Source organism: Larimichthys crocea, chromosome III, assembly GCF_000972845.2.
Source record: "Larimichthys crocea isolate SSNF chromosome III, L_crocea_2.0, whole genome shotgun sequence".
NCBI classification, from domain to species: domain Eukaryota; kingdom Metazoa; phylum Chordata; class Actinopteri; family Sciaenidae; genus Larimichthys; species Larimichthys crocea.
Window position 1 is genome coordinate 14,503,092 of NC_040013.1, and position 24,848 is coordinate 14,527,939.

General features: G+C 38.7%; 1 protein-coding gene across 4 annotated transcripts in view; it reads right to left on the reverse strand.

Moving 5' to 3' along the window:
* Positions 1 to 5,341: 5,341 nt before the first annotated feature.
* Positions 5,342 to 24,848, reverse strand: part of mlip (muscular LMNA-interacting protein) — a 30,743-nt gene continuing 11,236 nt past the window's right edge. For 3 of the 4 annotated variants that reach the window (XM_019268518.2, XM_019268516.2, XM_019268519.2), the window contains 9 exons: positions 22,897 to 24,486; positions 22,008 to 22,079; positions 21,380 to 21,475; positions 21,210 to 21,293; positions 21,080 to 21,124; positions 19,256 to 19,303; positions 17,093 to 17,155; positions 16,876 to 17,001; positions 5,342 to 6,456 (listed from right to left, as the gene is read on the reverse strand). In XM_019268518.2, coding sequence (XP_019124063.2) covers positions 6,235 to 6,456; positions 16,876 to 17,001; positions 17,093 to 17,155; positions 19,256 to 19,303; positions 21,080 to 21,124; positions 21,210 to 21,293; positions 21,380 to 21,475; positions 22,008 to 22,079; positions 22,897 to 24,486 — 2,346 coding nt within the window. In that variant the 3' untranslated portion in view covers positions 5,342 to 6,234. The remainder of the gene's footprint in view (positions 6,457 to 16,875; positions 17,002 to 17,092; positions 17,156 to 19,255; positions 19,304 to 21,079; positions 21,125 to 21,209; positions 21,294 to 21,379; positions 21,476 to 22,007; positions 22,080 to 22,896; positions 24,487 to 24,848) is intronic. The other variant, XM_019268517.2, reaches the window with a different exon arrangement.

Sequence of the window (24,848 nt, forward strand, 5' to 3'; positions counted from 1 at the left end):
ACACCTCAGCATCTGAGTCCTGTTTTGAGTCCAGCCTGACAGATAGAGGAGTTTTCCATGCTCTTGTTACACCTTATTTTTATTTTTATACACCCAGCTGAAGACTGAATGAGACCCTGAGCCTAGTAAAGCTCGTTTACTACATGATACATAATTCAAATATGTTTGCACAATCAGCTTAGAATCCATATATTAACATTCACCAGATTTTCTGCTCTTCCAGAAAACTGCCAGCCACCATTTTCTTCATCTTTTTGGCAGGACACTGATACTGTATCCTTCTGTCTGGTTGTCCGTTGCGTTCCTCCTCAGCTTTCTAAGATGTCTCCCTCCTCTTAACAATCCCCTGCTGTCACATGCAGTCATGGTAGGTGGTGTCTGAATTTCTACCTTTTGCTGCTTTCACCAGATTCACATCACTCAGAGTGAAAGCTGGCCTACTGTATTTTTGGATACACTTTTATATCAATGGCGCCTGAAGGATAAATCCTAAAGTTCATCTGACCTCTTTCTGGCACCACCATAAAGTTTATTTTTGTGATTTTGGGTGAAATGTCTTGCCAACAGTTTGATGGATCGGTATATAATTTGGTACAGGTAGTTGAATTGTAATCTTAATGGTGGTGCTTTAATTTTTCACCACCAGCAGGTCAACATTTCTGTTTGTTCAATACTTTGGTTCATGACCAAATACCTGCAAGACTAATGACATGTTCATCAGCTTTGCATGTCATTGTGAGTGTCAGCATGCAAAGCTGACAAAGTGTCTCTGTGCCAGCTTGTTTTTTTTGTTACTCAATAAAGTCATACGAGTTAGAAAACAAAACTCAGCCATGCAATCGTCTCTGGGAAGAAGTGCCAAAACAAGCCCTGATTTGCATATTTAGGATCATAAACTTTAGTGGTTGTGAGAAAGAAAACACCTTCAGTTATATAAAAGGTAGCTGGAGAAATCTTTAGCATAAATCCATAAAAGATTGGTAATAATTTGATTATATGATGGCCCTGGATGCAAAGTTATGACAATTCATACAGAAGAGGACATGTCTGAAATAATGTCTTGGTAACCCATCCAATACTCAGAGCATCGCTACAAAAGCTGGAATTTTTTAGTACAAATAGTTTCTTTGTTTCACTTTACCATCACATATATGTGATATATATGTAGGTGTATTAAATCTACACTCTTTTGTTTTTGAATAAAATGCAGTTTTAAAAGTCCTAAAGTCGCCATGAGATGATCATAAACTCCTTCTGTTGCAAATGTGAATATTGAATTACATAGTTTCGGTGTTTTACAAACTCTTATGAAAACAATAACTAAAAAGTAAACCCCACAAGAGCTGCTTCATCACTTTATTGTGCCAGTACATTTTATAGATGTACCACAAAAAGAATATAAGTACAAGATTAACCACTTTGTCCTCAACCTCCAGAAGAAAATCTGTCAAAACACTATTAACACAAAAACACTCCACATATCATCCATCCACTTACAGAACAACAAATAACAGAAGAACAAGGTTTGACTTTAGTGCTTGACTTTTTGGCGAATTTATTAAAATCTTATCAATAACAAACAATAAGTTCAGTATACAAGAACATTTCTGAACAAGAACATTTTTCTGTCATGATAAAATAGAATAAATCATTATTTTAAAAGATTTTTTTTGGAGTCAATTACAAAAACACTCTACACTAACAAGCCACTTGTCATTTTCTCTGAAAGGTTCTGCCAGAGCGATCTGCTTGTGTGCTGGTGGGGTTTTTTTTTTTTTTTTTGGCTTGCTTCCTGAGTGCTGAGTGCAAAGTGGAGGAACGAGTTGTCACTGTTTGGCCAATCATTTACACTTGCGAGGGCAGCTAGCTGGCACAGCTGGATTATCTCAGGGTGTGGGAGGGAGCGTGAGATGCTGATGTGTTCACATGTGCTCCAAGTACTTCAACATATCTCATCTTCATCAGCTGCAGCCACAACGGAGGATGTTGAACCACAGTGGCCACTGGGAAGCTCATTAATCTCATTATGCAACTGAGATCGTCACTTTTGTTGTTATCAATGACTTTCTTTGATGCATACAGAAGTGTTGCTTGTTTCCTTGCTGCTCTCTCAGGATGGTTTGCCGCTGTAAAAACTTTGTTGGCCCAGTTTGACTCTGTGGTATGATATCTGTTGAATCGCTAGAAATCAGTGGTCAATGGTGAGGTCGGGAGGGAACAAAGTGTTTAGGAGCCTCTGATGTTAAAGCATGGCCATGGAGAATTAGAGGCACTCTCAGAGTACATCAGAGGTGCCTGAGTCGGTCTCACGTTTTGCTGAACTCCTGCTGGTGGTCAGACTTTAAAACCCTACAGATAACACCACAAATACTACACGCTCAGAAATAGTCAAAGAAGAATGTTTTTACAAATGTTAGTGTTACTGTCAGCACAGTCTAGTCTGGAGACACAGCAAGCTATCTATTATATCTAGGAAGACAACATAAGGTTCCTTCGACCCTGGTAACCACAGTGTGGAGATAGGCTGGCACCTACTGTTCTCAAGCAAAGCCAACCAACTACTACTGCTGAGGACCTCAAGGCCCCCACGTGACCCTGTGTAACGGGATAGAAAATTCCATAACAATATCAACCACATAGAGAGTCAGCTCATATTAGAAGAGTGCAAAGTGAGTGTCAGACTGACTCCACTGGTGGAAGACTGGGACTCAGGGGGGTTTTATTACCTTCCTGATTCCCCCTGCATGTCTCCTGCACTAAAGCCTTGTGTTGACAGATAAGACCAGTAACCAAAATTGATATAAATCCATACCCACTATTAAATGTCCGGTGTCACAAAGCAAGCTTTAAATATTACATGCCATTTCAGCTCAAACATTTTTTTGGGTACACAGATGTCCGTACATTCCAAATTATTATTATTATAAATTTTTTTTAAATTATTTCATCATGAGTCTTTATTTGAACCATCGCTGAAGTCAAGCTGACCAAGACAGGTCATTTCTGACTCCAGGTAATATCACAGTCCCCTGGTTCCTGCTGCTGGTGGAGAGGATTTGATTTAAGTTGTCCCCAAAATAAGGCTCATATTGGCATCAAACAAACATGAAAGTACCTTAGAGGGGATACTTGAAAACAGATAGCAATAAAAATATTTATTGATATGTTACTAATAATGAATGAGCAACATGAGTTATCTAGGATTGAGTGATGGTTTTCAGACCATTTTGTATCATTTAGCATCAAGTGCAACTTTTTATTTTAAGCTTTATTTGACAGTGACAGGAATGTTGGGAGAGAGAGATGGGGCAGCAAAGGGCCACAGGTCGTATTCGAACCCTGGGCCACTGCGGCAGCGACTGAGCCTTTGTACATGGGGCGGATGCTGTACCGACTGAGCAGGTTTTACTTTTTTCCACGCACTGTGAGTGAATCTGGCAAAAAAAAAAAAAGAACACACTGCGGGCCAATGAAATGAAAAAATGCGCAGTATGCACAGGTTTAAAAAGATGACCACAATTATCAGAGCAGCACAGGAATTGGCAGTAACTCAGGGACTGAAGATTGAGAAAGAAAAACAGAAACCAAATTTAGACATGTGTCATGGCCTATGTGTTTGTTTGTAGGGTATTAGGACAAATTTATATTAATTGTATGTATTTTACACAGGTTCAAAAACATCTGTATCTGTTTGGATCTGCCTTTTGGTTGACTGCCTGCTATTGATAATGCATTAAACATCAACATAAACAAAAGAAAACAACATGGCAGAGGTGGGTTTTCACTTTTCCAGGGCATATATAGTAAATGGCACCAATTTTAATCTAACATGAGTTCTTCTTTGAACACAGAAGGGGGAATCTGATTCACTCAGAAGAGGATTGTTGGAAGGCTTGTTCTCTGCAGCACACAGATTCAGGATCAACAACATCAACATCTGAAACAGTCTCAACACCAACCTGTGCATGTATTCATGTTTATCTATTATTACCTCCATGGAGCTGTTTTTCTCACGTTTTATTCGATCACTGAAGAAATGTTTATGTATTTATTTATGAATGTATATACAGATATATTGTCTCGTCTTTCATTGGTGTATGTTTGAGCAAAACATTTGAACTATTTACTTGTACACACGTCTCTATATTTTTATGGTGATATTAAGTTTGAAGCTGCAGAACATCAATATGTCAATAACCTGGGTTTTTATTTACTTTGATGCTGATTCTGATCCTCAGTGTGCATGTGAGCATGTGTGGGCACTGGGGTGAAAGGCAGCATAACAGGTGTGAAATGTGATCGGTCAACCACTCGTTGCCATGGATACCGCAATCCTAATATTGCTGTCTGGAGAGAGCTGGTGATTGACAGATCCTTTGCTGTTATCTGGACACATGTGAGCAGGACTGGAGGTGAGAAGAATAGAGCGTGCATCGAGTGTATGATTTTATCCTGTTATACGGTTCACATGTCAGTTGTCATTTAATTCTAAATCAACCATCAGTGATCAGAAAGGCTCAGTCAGCCTTAAAGGGATAGTTTGAAGTGGAGATATATGAGTGAGTCAGTGTGTTACCAGTAGATGGTGGTCAGTGTGTCCTCACTTTTGAGAAGCAGACACAAATCCATGTGATAAGACTTTGAACGATATACTGTATTACTGAAATGTGGAGTTAGAAGTTAAAACAGTTTTTCAGCAGTTATCAGTTTAGATCACACTGTGTTTAACTAATAAATAAACCCTAAATCCTGCTGTTTTTTCAATAGATCGTGGATATTATATTGCACTGAGAAGTAGACTAGAACCAGACCTTGACTAAAATTAGCTCTAAAATGAATCATGTTTTAAATAATTTCCTCTTTGTTGCAGCAACAAAATGGTAGCTCTCTATGCTGTTAAGCTCAAGGTCAAAATATATTTAGAACTACTTCAACATTCTTGACATTGATTATAGGCAGACATTTGCTGTTGAGCTACTGCATTACTCTGAGGTCCACAGCGGGGAGTGAACGCTGTGAGTGTGTCAATCACCTGCACCGTTTTAACTCCTGTTTCTCCCCTTTGAGAGCCCCTATAAGTTTAAAGAGGTTTTTCTTTGAGGATGTCTAATCAGGTGTGAATGATCAAGCCTGCAGCGCTCTGCTGACTGCTCTGCAAAACACTTCCTATATGGTTTATAAAAGGTCCTTATTATAAATAGGATGCCTGAATCTCCTTTTTCTTTTTTGTATTATTTATACATTTTATCAAGCAGACATTCACATTACTAGTCTGTCATTTTCTTTATAGATATAGATGTTTAGCAACAGAAGGATATAAAACTCACAACATGACAGAAGCCCTAGGGAAGTCCTTTATTACATATGAAAATATTACATATTACATTTCAAATCATTTAATACTGTGATATGAAAATAGTCTTTTCTTTAGAGGGGAACAAATTACATAATGCATGACTTTTATGCTCTACTACAATGATCCCCCTCGCTATATGATTTCCTTCGCAATGCCTTCAAGAATGTTTATATCAGGTATAAACACATCGATCTTTTCTTTCCTCACCAAACCCCAGGCCTAACACTGCATTCACACGTACAGATACAAAAGTCTGGTCTCTTGTGAAGCCCTAGCTCTTATGAAGTGTAATATCGACCGGACAATTGTGCCCTGACATAGCCGTGTACACACAAAGTGGAAGCTGTTCATTTGTTGCACAGTTTGTTTCCCGAGAGAGTAGCTCTATAGTAAGTGATGTTTTAATAGCTCACAAACTGGCAAGACAAATGAGCTGAAAGTGAGTGATAAACAACTTTATGCTTCTATTTCTGTGGGTATTTTAACAGCCACGATTCTCTCTTGCCTGATTGTTAGTCATGCGAAAAAACATTTGCATAAAGTTGAGCTTTTCTCATTGCCCTGTAGTGACATTTGGAGCCATTCAAATCTCTGGAGTCCAGTGAGCAGTGCTGGACTGTAACACCAGGCCCCAATTACAATGAATTCCTAGAGAACTGCCAGTATGCATGCACTGCATGTATTTTATTCTTTCTGTAAGGCATTTTAACTGTCAACTGCTGTAAACGGCTGTACATATGCACTCTGTCACTAAGATCTGGTGTAATTAACTGGTCATTACTCCTTTAACTGTGTAATATTTTTCAATAATGATAATGTCTTAGCAGATAACGGTTTAATAAAAAAAAATGAAGAGTTGCTGTTTTATTGTTACAGCCTTAAATATGAGTCTCAAAAGCTTCCATCCGCCCCTCGGTTGGACTGAAAGATGTTGAAGCATCTTTACCAGGAAGACTGATCTGGTCTTCGGGCTCTGTAATCTGCAGGTCACATGCTGACAGTTGAGTGCTTCTTTCAGGCTTTCTCTCCTCTGTTAATATTTGTCCTTTTGAACTTGTGTAAAAATGTTTTCTTGCCTCTTCACGAATCTTATTTTCCACCTGAAACAGAGAAGGACACAATGGGTTTTTCATGCATTTAAATAAAGAGAGCAGCTGCAATTAAGATCATGCAGTTTCAAGCATTTTCTAGGAGTTGATTTCCATCAAGACATCCCATTTAGACTGATTTCAGCCCAGGGTGAAATTGCTTTAAATCAGTTCTCCCTTTGGCTGATGACAATTATCTCTCCGGATTGGTGGTGACTCCAATCATCTACTCATCATTCATTCATTTGCTTTGTTTATATTTAAAAACTAAAGAAAATGAAGCTGATGTGTGCTTTTACATGTCAGGTAATATAGCAGCATTCATAACTACAATTTCCTCTATTCAAAAGAAAGCATCTTTAGGATGCCTCATCAAGCTTATTTTACAGCTTATTAACATAATTTTGACTCTCCAAACTGATGCGAAAGTTGTTCAGGTAGTGCAAGCAGGTGTGTTTACCCTGATCAATAAAACAGTCCAGCTGAAGAGTATTTCTTTAACTTTCAGCTTTTCAGTTCAGGTTTTTCTTCAGAAAAAGCACTTTGAAAAAGTCAGGTATCTGCCATAAGTAAATAATCCACCAGATCTTTAGGGAATTTGTTTGTTGTCTTACAGAAGTTCAATGAAAAGATCATATCTATTTCATTACTGTACATTCAGTACAGAACCTCGTCCAAGCTGTTCACTTCGCCAGATACAACGACTGATTGCGGGAGAAGATAGTTATCAGAGCCTTACAGCTATAGTTCTCATATTTCTAAGTTGGAACTTGGATATTTTACACAAGTGAATGTAGAAAATACAAACAACAAGACACAGCAGTTAACAAGCTGTTGTGCAAAAGCAACCCCAGTGAGACAATAAAGTTTTCTTTGTTGGCCTGCTTCCACTCTGTTGTGCCAAGTCAGACTGTATCTGTTTTCTTATCTCTCAGTGAAACAGCAAAATCTGAGTATATTATACTGCTATTGCCCCAGAATTTCATGAAAGTTTGAGGTAGAATCATTTTCATACTAATAAGGTTTTGTTGTTGTTGTTGTTGTTTGTTTGTTTGTTTGTTTTGTTTTGTTTTGTTGCCTTTAAGTGTAGTATGTTATTAATGGCCTGCAGCCACCAACTACTTAAGTTAAGAAAAGATTGTAATCGTCTTGAGTGAATTATTGTTAAAGGTTTCAGACTTTGGAGACGCCAGTGGTAGAAAACCAAAAAATACATTTTAGGAACTTTAGGAATTTTAAACTACTTGGTTAAAATTATACAAAGATAGTGGTCAAGAATGTGGACTGTAGATGACAGGATTTTGCTTGTATGCACTCATGCAACTCATGAATACATTTAAAATTTTAATGTAATCTCACAAAAGGATTGTCACATTGTATAATGGAAGAAAAAGTGTTTGCCTAGTCCCAATTCAGCAATAAAATGCCAATACCAACCTTCCTGGATTTAGTAGCTGTGCTTTCCGAGGGCAGTGGTGCATTTGCCAGTGTTACAGAAAGTGTCAGCAGATTATTATCCACTGTCAAGTAAGGCTGGCAGAGGGAAAATGTGAAAATGTCTGTCAGGTTCTTCCTTACGGACAACTTTAAAGCCTAAGAGAGTATTTGTGCAAATGTGACACCTTCACATTGATTGCTGATTTTTTGGCACACACATGAAACATGTAAATCGAGGACCAAAGTTGACATAGCAGGCTTTAGAGAAGCAACAATTAAACAATTAAAATGAAAGGGAGGCTTAAACACATGTGCTATATTACAAAGATTTCTGAAAGAAATATATCAAAAGACAACTTCAACACATCTGCTCATGGGACTTTGAATTGGTCTGCCAAATGACCCCTTACCAAAGACAAGTGACCCAACAATGGAAATAAAGTATATAGATAAGTATAAAGAAAGAAGCAAAAAGTATGGTAAGCTGTGGTAAATTCCTTTAAGGTCTTTCTTCCTAACTACAGTACACTATCTCTCTGGGCTGAGCCCTCAAATTGATTGACTGACTTGATCACATCTGCTTTCCTTCGATCCCTTCAATGGATATCTTGTCAAATAATACTCTTCTAATCTGTATAATTTAAAGTCATTCTCACCGGATATATAACACTGAATAATTGTGGATATATTTAATTAGACTGCTTATCTTGACATAAGACTGTGGCACTTAAGTGACTATGGCTATCGGCACAGAGTTTAATAATGGAGCTCCACAGGAAAAACTAAAGCCCTACTAAAGCTGCACACACAAAAGGATAGCACACCAGGTATAATGTTTGTGTCTCTTGATGTCATTTAATTTTGCTTAGCTTCATGCTGCCATTAGCTAGCTACTGTACAAATGACACATTCCCACAGAGGCCTGTCTTTCAACACACTTTCCTTTTTGGTACTGCTTAGTCACTAGCACTTTCACGTGTCTCAAACATGTTTAATTCATAAAATACTGATGCTCTGCCTGCAGGAAAATTTAGGATGAACTAGCAGCGACCTGACCTGATGAACCTGACTGAGGTGACAGTGTTAACCACTGCACCACCGACATGATGTGAAATCTAATTTTGACAACAGGAAAGACACCCCAGCTCTTTCCTATTCTGTTCTTCCTTTTTCTTAATTCAAATTAAAAGATGCCAGAAAAGAAACAGCACCATCACCAGTATCAGCATGGATGAACAGCAGAGTGAGTGTTTGGGCTGTCAAATTATGCAGATTCTCTCAATGATTTGTTAAAATATGGATGTGACTGTGAACATCAGCTCATCATCTCTTGGTCTGCACCACTTTAATTCAGTGATTTGTCAAAAAAACTGGCTTTTAAATTCTTTGATGACCTAATGTCAAAATCTATTTGGGCTTAAAGATTCTAGTCTAGATGTTAACACTCAAATAATTAGATAATCCTTTTACATAAAACAGTGTTAGATCTATCTGCAAAATTATTATAGTAATTTCTTTGGAATTACGTAACAATCTCATCTACTGCACATATGAGTACCAGATGGATTTTACAACATGTTGAACATCAAGCAGATGGCACTATTCTGCAATGGAAATGCAATGGGAATGTTTGTTATAATTCAATGTGATGCTGATGAGACCCATGCTTTCCACTGGATAAATCAATCATAATTAGAAAATTGCTAGTCATAAAAATCCAGGCACTCAACCAGGCTTGAAAGACAAAATAAAAGCAAATAAACAGACAAGTAAAACGTTTCAAAACTCAAGTCAAACTAAAGTCTTGTTTGGAACCTAAAAGTTTCAGTTTTTAGATTTTTTAACACACTGCACATATCCATGTCTCCATGCTGTCTATTAATTATTAATACATTTTTGCTCACAGGCGTCCCATTAATTCACAATATACCAAAACTGGACTGGTGGAACTACTGTCGACCTGTTTTTTTTTAGTCTGTGACATGTCAAGTCTGCAGTCCATGGTTATTTTAATGCTGGGCACACTCATTGCCACATAATTTAATTCCACTGAGAATAAATGGAAATAGAAAAAGTCTCCCGATAGTGAAATAGAATAAAAAACATTTTACTGATGGGTTGCTTTGAACAACCCAGCACTTTGAACATTATTCCACGTCTGGACTCTAAACAGACAATATTACTCCATGGACAATACATGAATATGAACTGGGTGGAGATAATGCTTTTCACAGTTAATATTAACCAGCCTGATTCCAAACCTCTGAACTGTTGCCAAACTGTTGTCTAACTCTAACAGTGATTCAAATTACCCTGGTGCTTCATTGATGGGCAGTTTGTAGGCAGGACTAAGAATAGGTGACATTTTTGGTCCTTTGTCAAGGATTTGGATGAGATTGACACAGCTGCTGCAGCCTCCGTGCTGACTGAATGCCACTTCAACTGTGACACTCAATATTGAAAGGTTAGGGCAAATAAAATCAAAATAATCTCTGGATACCAACATGCTTCTAAAAATAAAAACTTTTGCCAGAATAGAATAATTTGAAAGATGTTCACCACATTAAAACGGATCTCTTGTTTGTTTAATCTGCACATTGGCATGTTGTTTATGTGTATGTGTATGTATGTTTATGAGTTTATGTGCTGGACTGTTTCTAAACAAGCAGCCCTGACTTTCTGGAGTCTCCGCTGACTGCCTGGCAACCTCTATCTCATTATCAACCTGTCAATTTTACTAACTAACTAACTAACTAACTTATTAAACTAACCAGGTAAAATGTGTCAATGGGTGAGCTTTAAAGGTGCTGATAGGTGGATTCTGTTAGTTTTGGACAGAGCTATGCTCAGTTTCCCCTGTTTCCACTCTTTATGCTGAGCTAACAGAATGCTGGCTGAAATACCAATCAGCACACCTACTCTGAATTAGCACATTTCCCAGAATGTGGAACTATTTCTTTAATGATCACAAAATCTGTATGTCTTGGCCAAGTTTACACAAAGTTTTAGAAGCTTTAAGTAGAAATGTTTATTGCTAATGACTCTGTAGCATTTGTGTTTGTATGAGCAAAATATATATATATATATATATATTTATTTATTTATATATATATATTATATATTATATATATATATATATATCTATTATATATATAGATATTATTATATACTATATATATATATATATATTATGGCATGCCGTAGGAATTAAACCTTTGAATATATTGAATGAAGTCTGAATATATTGAACGAAACCTTGAATATATTGAATGAAACTTTGAATATATGGAGTGAACCTTGAATATATGAATGAAGTCTGAATATATGGAATGAAACTTGAATATATTGAATGAAACCTGGGAATATATGGTATGAGTCTGAATATATTGAACGAAACCTTGAATATATGGAATGAAACTTTGAATATATTGAATGAAGTCTGACTATATTGAACGAAACCTTGATATATTGAATTAGTCTGAATATATGAATGAAACCTTGAATATATTGAATGAAACTTGACTAAGTCAGACTTCACGGCATCTTGTGAACGTGTGGATGCTATAGCTAAAAGTGAGTGACAACGAGTCAGTCCGCTCACAATCTCGTTGCAGCAATATTAAACTATGAGGACATCATTAACACTTGTCTACGGGCAAAAATCCCCCCGATACCCTGATCAATACGTTTTCCTGCAAGGAAGTTCGCTCCCTTTTTATTCGTGGCGACATAAAACAGGCCAGGCAGCTGTTTATCAGGCCACCTCAGCATGCCTTCAACCTCACAGGATTGCCCCACAAACCCCACGTGCAGGGGACTGGCAGTCTGTGCTACCTGGAAAATGCCAAATGGGACCGGTCCATCTCGGCCACATTTGGGCCGGTGGCCTCCGATGTTTTTTTGTATGTATGTATTTGTTATTTGTAGCCTTTGCAACATTTGCACACGCAGCCCAAAATGGACTTGGGGCCCCATTTGCATCCATTTGGAATAGGCTTGGGTTGCGCTGGCTAATCGGTTAATATTTGCCTCTTCATGACAGGTTCAGAAGTTACGATTTACAACCCCCCCCCCCCCCCCCCCCCCCCCCCCCCCCCCCCCCCCCCCCCCCCCCCCCCGGCCAATCAAATGGATGCGTCCATGCCGCCGCTAGGTTTATGTGAAACCGAAACAGGGATAGACTCATATACAGTCTATAGATAAACTTCATACTGTATGTTGCACGAATATTAATTTCAATAAATTATGGACGACAGAGGTTCTAAAAAGAGGAAGGAGGAGCAGAGAAGAAATCCGAGTTAAGATGCGGAAAAGGGCCACACAGGTCGGGAGACGAACCTGCGCCCCGCAGCGAGCCTTCACATATGGAGCGGTTGCTTAAGCTACCGAGCTAACACCAAACTGCTCCAATGATGGGCCGGTCGAGAGAAAAAATCCAGGGTTGGATTTTGTTCCTAGTCCGACCCCTGACCGAGTGTACAATCTCCAACCCATACACAAGAAGGATCCAAGACACTGTCATGGTTAGCTTGATATAGTTTTTCAGGTGATTTAATGAAGGTTAAAACAGTGACACGGCCGTGCGTAATGGCACTGCGCTCTGACGCGGCACTTCTCCGGGACTGGAGAAGCTGCTGCGGCTACAGGGATTCATGAACTGAAAGGAAGCACTTCATAAATTGTTTAGATACAATAAGCATCGCCCACATTCATAGACCAATGCAGGGTGAATTTTTAGTTAGTATTTAGTTAGTATTGAACGTATTTTATGATCCGCGACACATTGTCAGCTTTGGGCAAGCTACTCACACAGCGGACTGCAGACAGACAGACAAGCATATAAGATTATGGCGAAACTTTATGCCTGTTGTAGGCCTGCCACGGTTAAAAAAACTGAGCTTTTTCGGGAGGATTTCGGCACGCATTCGCAGGTATTTATCATGTCCTCATTGTTTATATCGCTGCAACTAGATTGCGGGCGGCCTGACTCATTGTCTTTCGCTTTTACAGACTGTTACACAAGATGGCTGCAGGCACTGGCCGCGAAGTCTGACGTCAGTGAAGTTCTTTATATATATTCAGAGTTTCATTCAAATATTCAGAGTTTCATTCAATATATTCAGGTTCACTCCATATTCAAAGTTTCATTCCATATATTCAGACTTCATTCAATATATTCAAGGTTACGTTCAATATATTCAGACTTCATTCCAATATATTCAAAGTTCATTCCATATATTCAAGTGGTTTCGTTCAATATATTCAGACTTCATTCCATTATATCAAGGTTTCATTCAATATATTCAAGTTTCATTCCATTATTCAGACTTCATTCAATATATTCAAGGTTCACTCCATTATCAAAGTTTCATTCAATATATTCCAGGTTTCGTTCAATATATTCAGACTTCTTTCAATATATTCAAAGGTTTAATTTCCTGAACGGCATGCCATTTATAATATATATATATATATATATAGTGGCTAGAAGTGCAGTGGAGTGGGCTGCAACCCCCACAACCCGTCACAAAAAGGCCCTATAAAAGCCAGTGTTTTATCTGTCCGTTCTGGGCTCCTGTAGAAATATGGTGGTTCGACAATGTCAGACTCTGTGGAAGAAGACCCACAGCATCTGTAGATATAAAAGGCTTATTCTAAGGTAACACTATGACTATTCTTAGAAAAGTTATTCACGTTATTTTAAATTTCTGTAGGGCTCTCTAATCCTACAGACCTTTAAATGATGACAACTCATGCACGGTTAACTGTGCTGAGGTACGGAGCAAACTGCAGCTCATAGTCCGAACACTCTGCATATCAGTATGTTCCACATCACAACAAAACAATTGCACAGTGAAATATTCCACCAGGATAATACTGCCATTGTTTGTTTCTCTGGTGGTAATTGGCTGCCTTTCCGGGGGAAAACAGTGTTTTTAGTGTCAAACATGTCAACAGCAACGACATGTTAAAAACCTCTCTGCTGCAGAAAATTGGTCAAGGCGTGCATTTAGTGACATGGTTATGGTGTAAGCGTCTGCGGTGTCATCAGTCCTTTGTATTTATGAAAATGTTGTTTGTGACTGCAAATTGGGATTTTGATCTTGACATTAAATGAGTCACATAGTCAACAAGTGAACAAGGTTCATAGTATAATACCAATATAACTATAATATATATTACCTTCATAACACTGGCGGTACTAACAATTGCCAATTCTTTTCTTTACAATGTATGGAACAGAACAGGGATTAGAAGGTATTAAAGTAAATATTACTACAGTATTGCTGTGGAACAATGATCTTTGTGTAAATTCAGTAACACAAATAAAGTAAGAAATACCTGTGCCAGCATTGCCATTAATTCTGTGGTTGTTGTACTGAGGCGCAAGGTTCAAAAACATGATTCCCCTTTCATGAAATCCAGACCAAACCCTGTGTTTTACCACCTCTCACTTCTGTGCTTGGGAGAGAAAAAACAACAACATTTGGCTGATAAATTGCCACCCATTCATCTATTCTCCTGATAGCTCTCCAAACCTGTTTCCCCTCATCATCAAATTAAAGCTGTTACTGACATCCTCTGAGGCAGAGTAGAGAGTACTTAAAGTGGAGTCCCTGTCTGATGTTGTTTTAGTGTTATTTCTTTAATTTAAGGCTTTAAAGAATGCTACCATACACAAAATGTTTAAGCAAGGCTCCCCCACTTGTAGTGTGTAGTTGAATCCATGTGGATTACAACCAACTCTTATTGTTACAAATACTGGAGAAAAACAAGGAAATCTTCCCTAACCACCACATCAAATTACACTGCTTCCAAATCTTGCAAGAAGTTAATAAACTGAGTAGAAGCAACTTTTCTAAAGCTCTATAGTTTAAGTTGTTTGACAAGAAGAGGTCTGGAAACACTTGCAGCAGCTTGTGAGGCAAAAGGAAATAGTCCTCTCAAAGGATTTCACAAGGCTAGATAATGAGACAGGTGATGTGGTGAAAATCGAACAAGAGAAGAAAAAAAATCGTTGGCTACACGGCCCAACTTAAAACAAGTAATATGATGTCAACTCTGCCTACACTGCTACACTGGATAGAATATTTCTTTTAATTGTACCAGGAAGAGTCTCTTATGATACAGATCCAGTAAAATCAAGAAATAGAAGTTAAATAAAGAGACTTCCTGCAATTATAATTTTATCAAGGACTTTATTTGCGATACCTGAGCAACCTCAACAGATATATTGATTAATACACAAATCTATGATAGATAGATAGATAGATAGATAGATAGATAGATAGATAGATGTTAAATTTTGTTACAAAAAACAGAATGCACAAACACTCACACACATGTGACAGTGTGAGAAGTTCGGGCACCAATATGTGAAGAGGCGTAACTTTGCACGGAGTGTAAGGGTGCCTGAGCCTGTGTTTACACACAATGCAGGAGGACTTCTCAGTTTGCTATTACCTCAAACCTCAAATGTGAGTTTTAGGATGTTTACCCACCAACAGATGGCTCAGTACATATATATAAAGGTGTCTGAAGATGGTAGGAGAGAGGAAACTGATTTTAGAGTATTGCCCTGATTGATCAAAGTGTCTCTCTGAAATGTTATGTGGTTCTCTACTCCCTATGCAGTTGAGTTTCTGTTGAATAGTGATATTGAGTCAAACTTTCAGTCTTTCACTATTCAGTCCTCATATTGAAACCTGAAGCAATGATACCTGAGGGACGATTACTCATGTACAAAAATACACAAGGAACAAGGAAGAGGCAAATAACTTTCCATCGATTACCACAGGCAAAAAAAAAAAAGCAGTTTTCCATTTAATCCCTCTATAATTTATCTGGGGTATTATAATCTATTTTAGTCATTGCATTCATTTCTTATTAGTTTGAGAATTCATTCATTCAAGATCCTCTTATTAGTTAGAAATGCTTAGATATGTAGCGGGCAGGTCATTCATATCCTTTGCAACAGGACTCCTAGTTGTACCTAGAACCTCAACATAAACACACAAGGGCCACTTTCAGCCACTGTGGCCTCCATCTCTATAGACATATTTTTAGCCAGAATTTTATGTCTCAATCATCTTGGTCCTTGGTTTCTATGCACAGGTTCCTTAACTTTTTTCTTTGTTTTTCTCATTGGCTTTTATTTTTTTAATATTTCTCATTGTATGGCCAAATTTTATTTGTGCTATTTCTGCAAATATCTATCCATTGTTGTTACTTTATGCACTTTAGATGCATGTTTTCATGAAAGATGTTATATAAATAGATAAATGTAACCAAATTACAAGGTCTTCTTGAGAAAATAGAACTTGCTCAGGTATGTGATCAAATAGTTTTTCCTGCTGAAGAGGAACATGTGATGTGATCAAAAGCTCATATGAACCTTAAGTTTAGAACACCTTATTACAAACATGTTCACCATGCTCATATAAATTAACTTTGTCAGATGATCAACCGGTCTGCATGTCGAAGTGTCCTTGGGCAAGATACTGAACCCTAAATTGCTCCCGAAGGCTGCGCAATCGGGGTGTGAATGTGTATGAATGGTTATCTCCTCAAACTAATGAGCAGTTGGCACCTTGCATGGCAGCCAATGCCATCAGTGTATAAATGAGATATGTAGTGTAAAAGTGCTTTGAGTGGTCAGAAGACTAGAAAGATGCTATACAAGTACAGTCAATTTACCAACTAACTTGTTGTATTATTTGGAATTGTTTTTTCCTTTTTTTAAAGTGGGTTAAAGTTTGAGAAGTTTCTATGTGTGAGTTGGCGTCAACTCTAACTGTCATGAAATTTATGAGACAGTTCTCTTTTAAAGGACACATTTGAAACCCATGAGGACTGTAAGTGATACATAAAAATACAGATTTAGATATCTTGGTGTCAATCAAAATAAAACTACTGTGTATCACTATGAGGGTTTGAAAACATAAACAGACAGAGATACCTGCACTGTAATATCAACTTATGCCACCATCATACCTTCTTGTTGTCTGTCAAGGTTTGTTTGACGTCAGACTGCCTGAAGGGGTTTGGATTAAACTCTTCTTCATCCTCCACCCTCAGTCTTGGAATGGCTGTCATTGGGCGAATAACCCCAGGCTTTGTCTAGAAAGAGGGATTCAGAGTTAGACGGCAGAGAAGAATTCATAAGTAGCTTTCCAAGACACTTTACATTAAATATGAATTGAATGTGTACCTTTTTATGACCCATAAGGTTTCTTTCCACACCGGTAGATGGGTACAAGTTACCTAAAGATGCCTGAATAAACGACATGGTAGAAAAACACCAACTATTATCTGAAATACTGACAAGGCAAGCAAAAGTATGAAATGATCAAGGCTTATCTCTGGAGAGGTTATGAGTTAAATAAAATATCAGCAAAAACTAATTTGGCATAAAAAGTGAGAGAAATTTATATCTGACACCATGAATTGATTACAGGGAGCAGAAGGGACTAGAAATAAACAGTAGTTTGTTATTAAGTGAGTTTTTTTGGTGCCAGATGTGCATAAACATCTGTCCTCTGTTCAACACAGCCAGCCAGCTACAGTTTATCCTGTGATGTTTTGAACACATGATTTGTACACGTAGTTTATATTCTAAATAAGTTTTAACCAAGTTTTATTTAAAAAATAAGAGCCAAAATCTAAAAACTATCTTTGCGCTTAGTTCATAAAAGAAAACCGTCTTTTAAAGGTTCAGTATTTTGGGAACGGCATTCACATGCTTTTAGTGAATGACACCCATAGCTCAATATCAATTTTATCTCTGTGCTTATATTTAACTCTGTATTTTATCTCTGTGCCTTAGTATAGATCTGGATCTGGGATGTAATTAGCCTTGACTAAAAGCAGCAGGTATTTTGTGGTTTTAGGAATGGGAGGATTACACGGGGTAGCTATTTCCTGAAAAAGCCACTGTCTATCGTTTCCCCAACCTAATTTGGATGAAACCACACTCACTTCTGTGTTATGAAAGCCTCACATTTGATAACTTTATTCAGAAGATGTCACATGACAGCTATAGTAGCTTGGGAAATACTGTAGGCAGTATTATGTAAGGGTTTTGTTTTGTGGTTTTGTTTTCCTTATGGTTGGTTTTCTAAAACAAAGAAGCTGTTGTCTTCCTGGTAAACATCTTCTGCCCGGCATGCTACTGTACAGGGTCAGCCCGCCTGCACATACGCTCTTCACTATAGGTGGGCTGCCCCTCTTCACACCGAGCTTAGAAAAACAATAGACGCAGCCTGAACTACTTGGTTTTCGGCTTGGATTAACACGATGACTCCAGAGAATGAATGACCCACGTGAGGATAGTTTCCATGGGAACACAGCTGTTGAGGCTTTTTAAAAATGGAAATGGTTTCATCCAAACTTGGTTGGAAAAATGATAGAAGTAACCCCACTCAGTGTCTTCCTGAACTGCCATCACAGTGAGGTTGGCATGTTTGTGCCTGCACAGAAATATTATATATACTATAGCCTGTACTCGCTGTCGATATCTGGCAAATATATAAACACTGCACAGAAGCTCTGAGTGGATGGACAAACTGATCATCATGAAATAGTTTCAATACATAAATCATCTATTAAACCTGTTTTTATCTATTTGTGTATCACTGTGTGTTCGTCTCATGTCTCAGGTGCACTGACAATCGACCCAGTTTTTAATTAGCCGGGAGGCAACAGATGCAGGACTGATACAATGGTAGAGCCACCACACTTGGTGCTCACGCACTTCACAACGGCTCTTAAGAAACCTGTGGGTGACATCACAGAAACGATGTCCATATTTTTTATGCTCCATGGTTTTAACCTGAGCAAAAGCTTGTATCTCAGGGATGTACTTACAGAGGTGAGAGGAGTACAGAAAGGAGAGGGAAATAACAGTTTCAGGCGAACTATATATTACTGGTGAATTACTTTTGATTCTAAAACACACCTTCATAAAGAACACACAATGTGATTAGTTTGCTTCAGATGTGCTAGTGGACTGAGTCAGGGTCCCATGTTTCATGTGACTCACAGAAAAAACAAATGTTGAACTACTGACAAAGGTCACCATACTGTTATCCTGTCTTTACACTCCAAAGAGTCAGTCTTTGTTCCTGCAGGCTACATCAGCTCTGTGTACAGAGCAAGACAATTCTGATGGGAAATATTCTCTTTATAACTATGGCGGTACAATCCAAGTGTTTACAAATGATAAAAATGGTGACATCATTCAGAATTGTCTGAAAGTTACTATGAAAAAACAAACACTGTGTGACACTCTGTATTAGGTTGCCACTTTGGTCCTGTGGGAGTAAACATTTTCCATGTTTTAATTCAACAGACCAAACTACCCAACTCTACTCACATATTTGGTTTCACGTCCTAAGGTTTTTGGAAATGATGAGCTGTTCTGCTGAAGGAGAAAAAGAGATTTTACAAGGCTCGTCTAGCAGGGGACATGAGAAAAAGAATCATATGAAAATGTTTCATCCAAATCTGTGACTGTCAAAATGGCTAAGAAAAGAAATCCTTGGTGGACACAAACCATGGACTCACTGAATATATCTGAACTTTGAAGATAGCGAGAAGTGAATGTACTTATTTACTTTAGTTTAAGAGTTAAGTTTTGTCTTCTCGTGCAGCTGTGTCAGTGATTGAAATTCACACATTTCCTTCACCCTAACTGGATCATCTCAGTTCACACTGACACATTTGATTTCTGTGGAAACCACAAGCTGTTTAATAAATAATGAACAGTCATTTTCATTTCCTCTGCTGATTTTTTGAATTTCAGTTTCTGTTTGAGTAAAACAGAGCACTTGTTTCGATGGCCTGAAGGTTTTAAGGACATTTTTGTATTTCCTATTTAACCATTTACAATTTTGGTTACACAACTCCCACATGTGTTGCTGAGAGATAGAAAAACCTCAACAAGGATGACTGGGCATCTGTCGTGCTTTGTGATGTTGTTTTACATTAGTATTGTACATTAACAACTCTCTTAATAATAAATAAACCGTCCTTTAACAAAGAGATAAAATCTCTGTTCATTTAATATTTACTGAAGCAACAAAATTATACACTTTATAAGAGCACATGTTGCTCTACACTTTGAGTGTGACAGCTCTGGTGTGAATGGACACTTTTGCATTGTCAGACATCAAGTCCAGCCACAATAAATGTGTCAGTCGAATGCTGCAATCACACCGATTCAGGCAGATGGTAGAGCATTTTAGTGGACAAGAACAGGACGATTTCTTTCTTTCTTTCTTTCTTTCTTTCTTTCTTTCTTTCTTTCTTTATTTATTTATTTGTTTATTTATTTATTTGTATATAAACAGTTTTGTCTATCTGCCTCACTTGAAACAATTGTGTATTTCAGCCCTCAGACATTTTCTAAACCAACTCATTTTTACTTTATTCCGTTTCTTAGCACTACTCAGTTTTTCATTTTGCTCGAAAGCTTCCTTGGAGAATTGTGACACATTAGTTATATGATATATTTATTGCTTTTCAGTTTCTCTTTTTCCAATATTTAGAAACATACTGCAGCTGGTTAATACTCTACTATAACATTTGGGTTCGTCTTTACAAACTTAATTTAAAATTTGATTAAACATCTCAAAAAAGATACCAAATACGGCACAGACAAGATGATACACAATTTGTTTTTCCAAAGTAGTCATTTATCTCAGCTTAGCATGAAGACAGAAACATCTAGCCTGCGTCTGTGCAGGTAATAAAATTCACCTCATTTATCCATTATTTCTGCACCTGGGAGAAATTTGCCTTTAGGGCTCTCTGAAATACAAATTCTAAAAATAAAAAGCCAACATAAACTTCTCGTTTCACATGGGATGCAAATCTTAGTCTTTCAGGCAAATGCCCTGTCTTCAGACAGCCCTTTCCTTTGGCATTACATTGTTTCAGCCCTATAACTTACACATTTCTACACCTAAGCCCAACTGTGCCACAGGTAAGCAGTAAAAAAACAGTAAAAATATGTTTTTTAAAGCTTATACTTTATATTGATTTTTTTTCTCTCTCTGACCTTGTCCACAGCAGTGCTCTGCTCTACTTCTGTGCTGGGATTCCTATTTCTGCTTCTCCAAACTCACACACAATGAAGTATGGCATACAACCATACTTCATAAAACTTAAAACATCACATTAAAGAAACACACTTTACCTGCAGACCAGCACTGGGAGTCGATGACCTGGATTGCTGCTCTGACTGGGATGTTTTGCAAAAATAAACACATTAAATCATTTTTAAAATCAACATTTGTACATAGTTCATATGATTTCTTCTGACTCACTGCTGGAATGGAATTTGCCAATATCTCATCAATAACTGCGTAAAGTTCCTCTGACTGCTGCCGGAGCTGAGCTGGCGAGCACATCTGCAGGAAGCAGGAAACATTGTTGAAGTTACCAATCTGTCATGTGAAGCAGTGCAGTGAAAAGAAGCAAATGTGTGCAGTAATACCTCAGCATGGGTGTCCGCATCACCTCTTTCTAATGTTGCACTTCTGTCCATCGTGTCACACGGACTCTCTTGTCTCTCTACCTGCTCATCTATTGCCTGTGAATGCAAGCAGAGTGCCAGGACTGCTGATTTCTTGGAGTGATTATACAGTAATCTTACAATAACACTGCAACAACAACTCTGCAGTTCATATTCATCTACTCTGTATTCTTTACTGAGAGCTCTCCCTCCTCTGCAGCTCTAAATGTACTGCAGTGTGAATAACACAACAATCTGTTTTTGGAGCATGATTTGACTTTTTACTGAGGTTTAAAAACTGGTAGTCTCTCAGTTGCGTTATCATAGCTTGTAAATCCACATGCAATTAGTTTTATATCCTTTTTTTTAAATCACAAAATGCAAATTTTCTATTAAGCCTTATGAGTGGGCACTCAAGATTAACTATTTTATATAAAATAGCATTTTTTAATACAAACTTTTGGCTTAAGAGTTTATTCCCATTTTACATTCCTCAATGCTCCATAGCAACATTTACTTGAGTGCCTGCATCAAATTTGTGATAGAGATATTTAACAGCACAATTTAACAAGATTCATTAGTGGGATTAGAGTCAAATAAGTGAGCTCACCTGCTGATCCAACAGAAGGGTGTTTGTGGGAATCGCAGCAAGTGATTTGTAGCTTAACTTAATCTTGTGCGTCTAGAAGATAGATTATAGAGAGAAGAGCAAACAATGAATATAAATTAGTTCAAAATTCAAATTTCTGTGTTTTACTAAATATAGACTTTGTAGAGTGCTTTCCATTTCTTTCTTCAGGCATGCTTTATCTCACACTGCTGCAGGCTACTAATCATGCAAAACAGCCAGCTGCACTCGAGACCCCCAGCGGCAAGAAGAGCACTGTGTATTGCTCTGTTTTCACAGCAGTGGAAACCACGTCGCCTTGTCGCTGCTCAGATGACTCATTTGACTGACTGTAAAAGTCTTATTACAACACCTTTTCCACACTGACAAGCAAGTAGGTAAGTAGGAGTCCCACTTATATTTCCCTGCTTACAATACATACATTTTAATACTGAAGCATAATTCGAGAAGTTTAAATTCTAGACGTATGTCTGGCCTATAACCCATGGACATATATATGTCTGTATGTATATGGACATATATATGTCTGTATGTATAAACCAGTAAGCTGCTGCATCGATTTTTCCAATGATGGGTTCCCTCTTTCTCTGACATATGACATTTCAAATGAGTCAATCATCAGTATGACTGAAATCTCTCTAAAGCAAAGATCTATACTAAAATCAATATATGATATGGCACAGACAAACAGATAGAAATAATAGAACTCTAAAAACAGCGCCGCACAGAGGACAACACCTGATATCGGGCTATCAAGTGAGTGAATCTGTTTTTAACTGCCTAGCGTGGGAGAACAGACTGTCACAGGGAACATATTGAATAATGTCCTCAGTTTTAAACAAGTCATGCATATGGCAAGCAGAGTGGCTACCTTTCTTTTTTTACCCTCCCTGTCACTGCAGTCTGATATTCCACTCCCGGGCCTTGGGGAGGGCGTGGAGCGCACAGAGAGAGAAGGGGATGGGGTGAGGTCTCTGATTGGTGGAGCAGGAGAGGGCGTAGGTGTGGGGTGGCTGGTGGGTGATGGCCATCCAGGGACAGTGATGGGTGTGTAGCGGGAAGGAGGAAGGCAGTGAGCTTTGTGAAAATGTTCCTCGGATGTCGTGGCATTTTTAGAATCAGGGCAGCTCCTCCCTGACTCACACTTTCCTGGGGTGTTTTGTGAAGGAGGCAGAGGTGATGCTGTGTTTGTGACACTGGGCGAGTGTGAAGGTTGAGGAGAGCAGAGAGGTCGAGATCTCAGTTGTTCAGAAAGTGCATGAAGCCTCGAAAGAGATGAATTTGGTGGATGACTCCATTTCTGGGGCGCAGCAGTGTCTTGCTCCTTAATAATTTTAGAGGATGTGGATATGAGTTTTTGAAAGTTATTATCTACATGGCCCTTGAGGTACATATGAGTGTTGCTGGGTCTCAGCTCAGGGGATTTCGAAATGGAGATGTGTGTGTGTTGCATTTCTTTGGAAGTTGCACAGTCTTCATGCTTTGGTGCAGAAACAGATTTAAAGTTTGAGCAAAACAGAGGTAGTGGAGCTCGGGGTAGTGCGCTGCTCTTCACTGGCGGGGGTGAAATAACCTGCTCCCATCTTGGTGCACTGCTTGACCGAATCTGCTCTGAGCATCTTTTCACTTGAGTCTGAAGGCATGCTCTGCTGAACTCATTTGACTGCACAGGCGGAGGAGCAGTGACACATCTATGGCTCTGACTATCTATAGATGCTGTTGAGGAGAATCGGGAGGAAAACTCCAGAGGAATGGAGGCCACACTGGAGGCCGCTGAGCACGCGTTACAGAAAGATAGGGTCACGGGGTTGACAGGCCAGCAAGGGGTGTACGGCCTCTGCAGAGCAGAAGACAAGACAGGAAGACGACCTTTTCTCAGGATAGCAGTGAGGAGGGAGAGTCGGGTGAGAGGAGGCCGGTGCCGGGAAGGAGGTGACTGGGGACAGATAGAGGAGGTCAGGCTTTCGCAGGATGAGAAACAGGTTTGAGGGGTGTTGATCAGACTAGAGCCAGGTGCAAGAAAGTGCCTCCTGATCTGGACAACAGCAGGGGAGAAGATGCCAGAGACGACAGATGAGCAGGGAGAAATAGTGCGGCTGAAGGAGACAGGAGAGGTTACAGAGGAAAGCTGCATGACGGACCCGCTCTTCTCTTTGTCCGAGCCCTCTGAGAGGATGGACTCTCTGGACGAAGCCGGGGTGGGGAACAGGTCTGCTGAGTTTGTGGGGCTTGTTCTGTCTTCTGACACAGACGCTCTATTTGCAAAGAAACCCGAGCTAACCTCAGCAAGTCCAAAGGTATCGTGACACTGCTGCAGGGAAATGCCCCTGTGTTTATCAACAGCTGTTTCCATAGAGGCTGTCCCGTCAGCTACGTGGTTAGGAATATTTTCAGACTGAGCACTGACTGCAGTAGAGGCTTTGCTTTGAGAGAGGCTCACGTACTCCGGTGACAGCTTTAACTGAAAAACAAAAAGGTTTTCATTAAAGTGCATCTAAAGGGTGATTGTACTTTATCTGACATTCACTTCAAAGTCCTGTTAAGCCAGGTGTCGGATCTGCAAATTCAATGTTAACAAGTTAACAAGTTCTGTCATTTGCTTCTAATTTGCATTGAACTTTAATAAAGCTTTAAATAAAGGAAGCACAGAACTTAAATAAACCAATTTTAAAGTACAGCCTATGAACAGACTAGCTGCAGGTGAAGTTATTATTATAGCATCTAATTAAGCTGCCAGATCTGAAAAGCAATAAATGTCCACCTTGGACTGTCATTAGACTTATCTCCTGACAACAAGTTTTATATAACCTGGCAAGGTATATT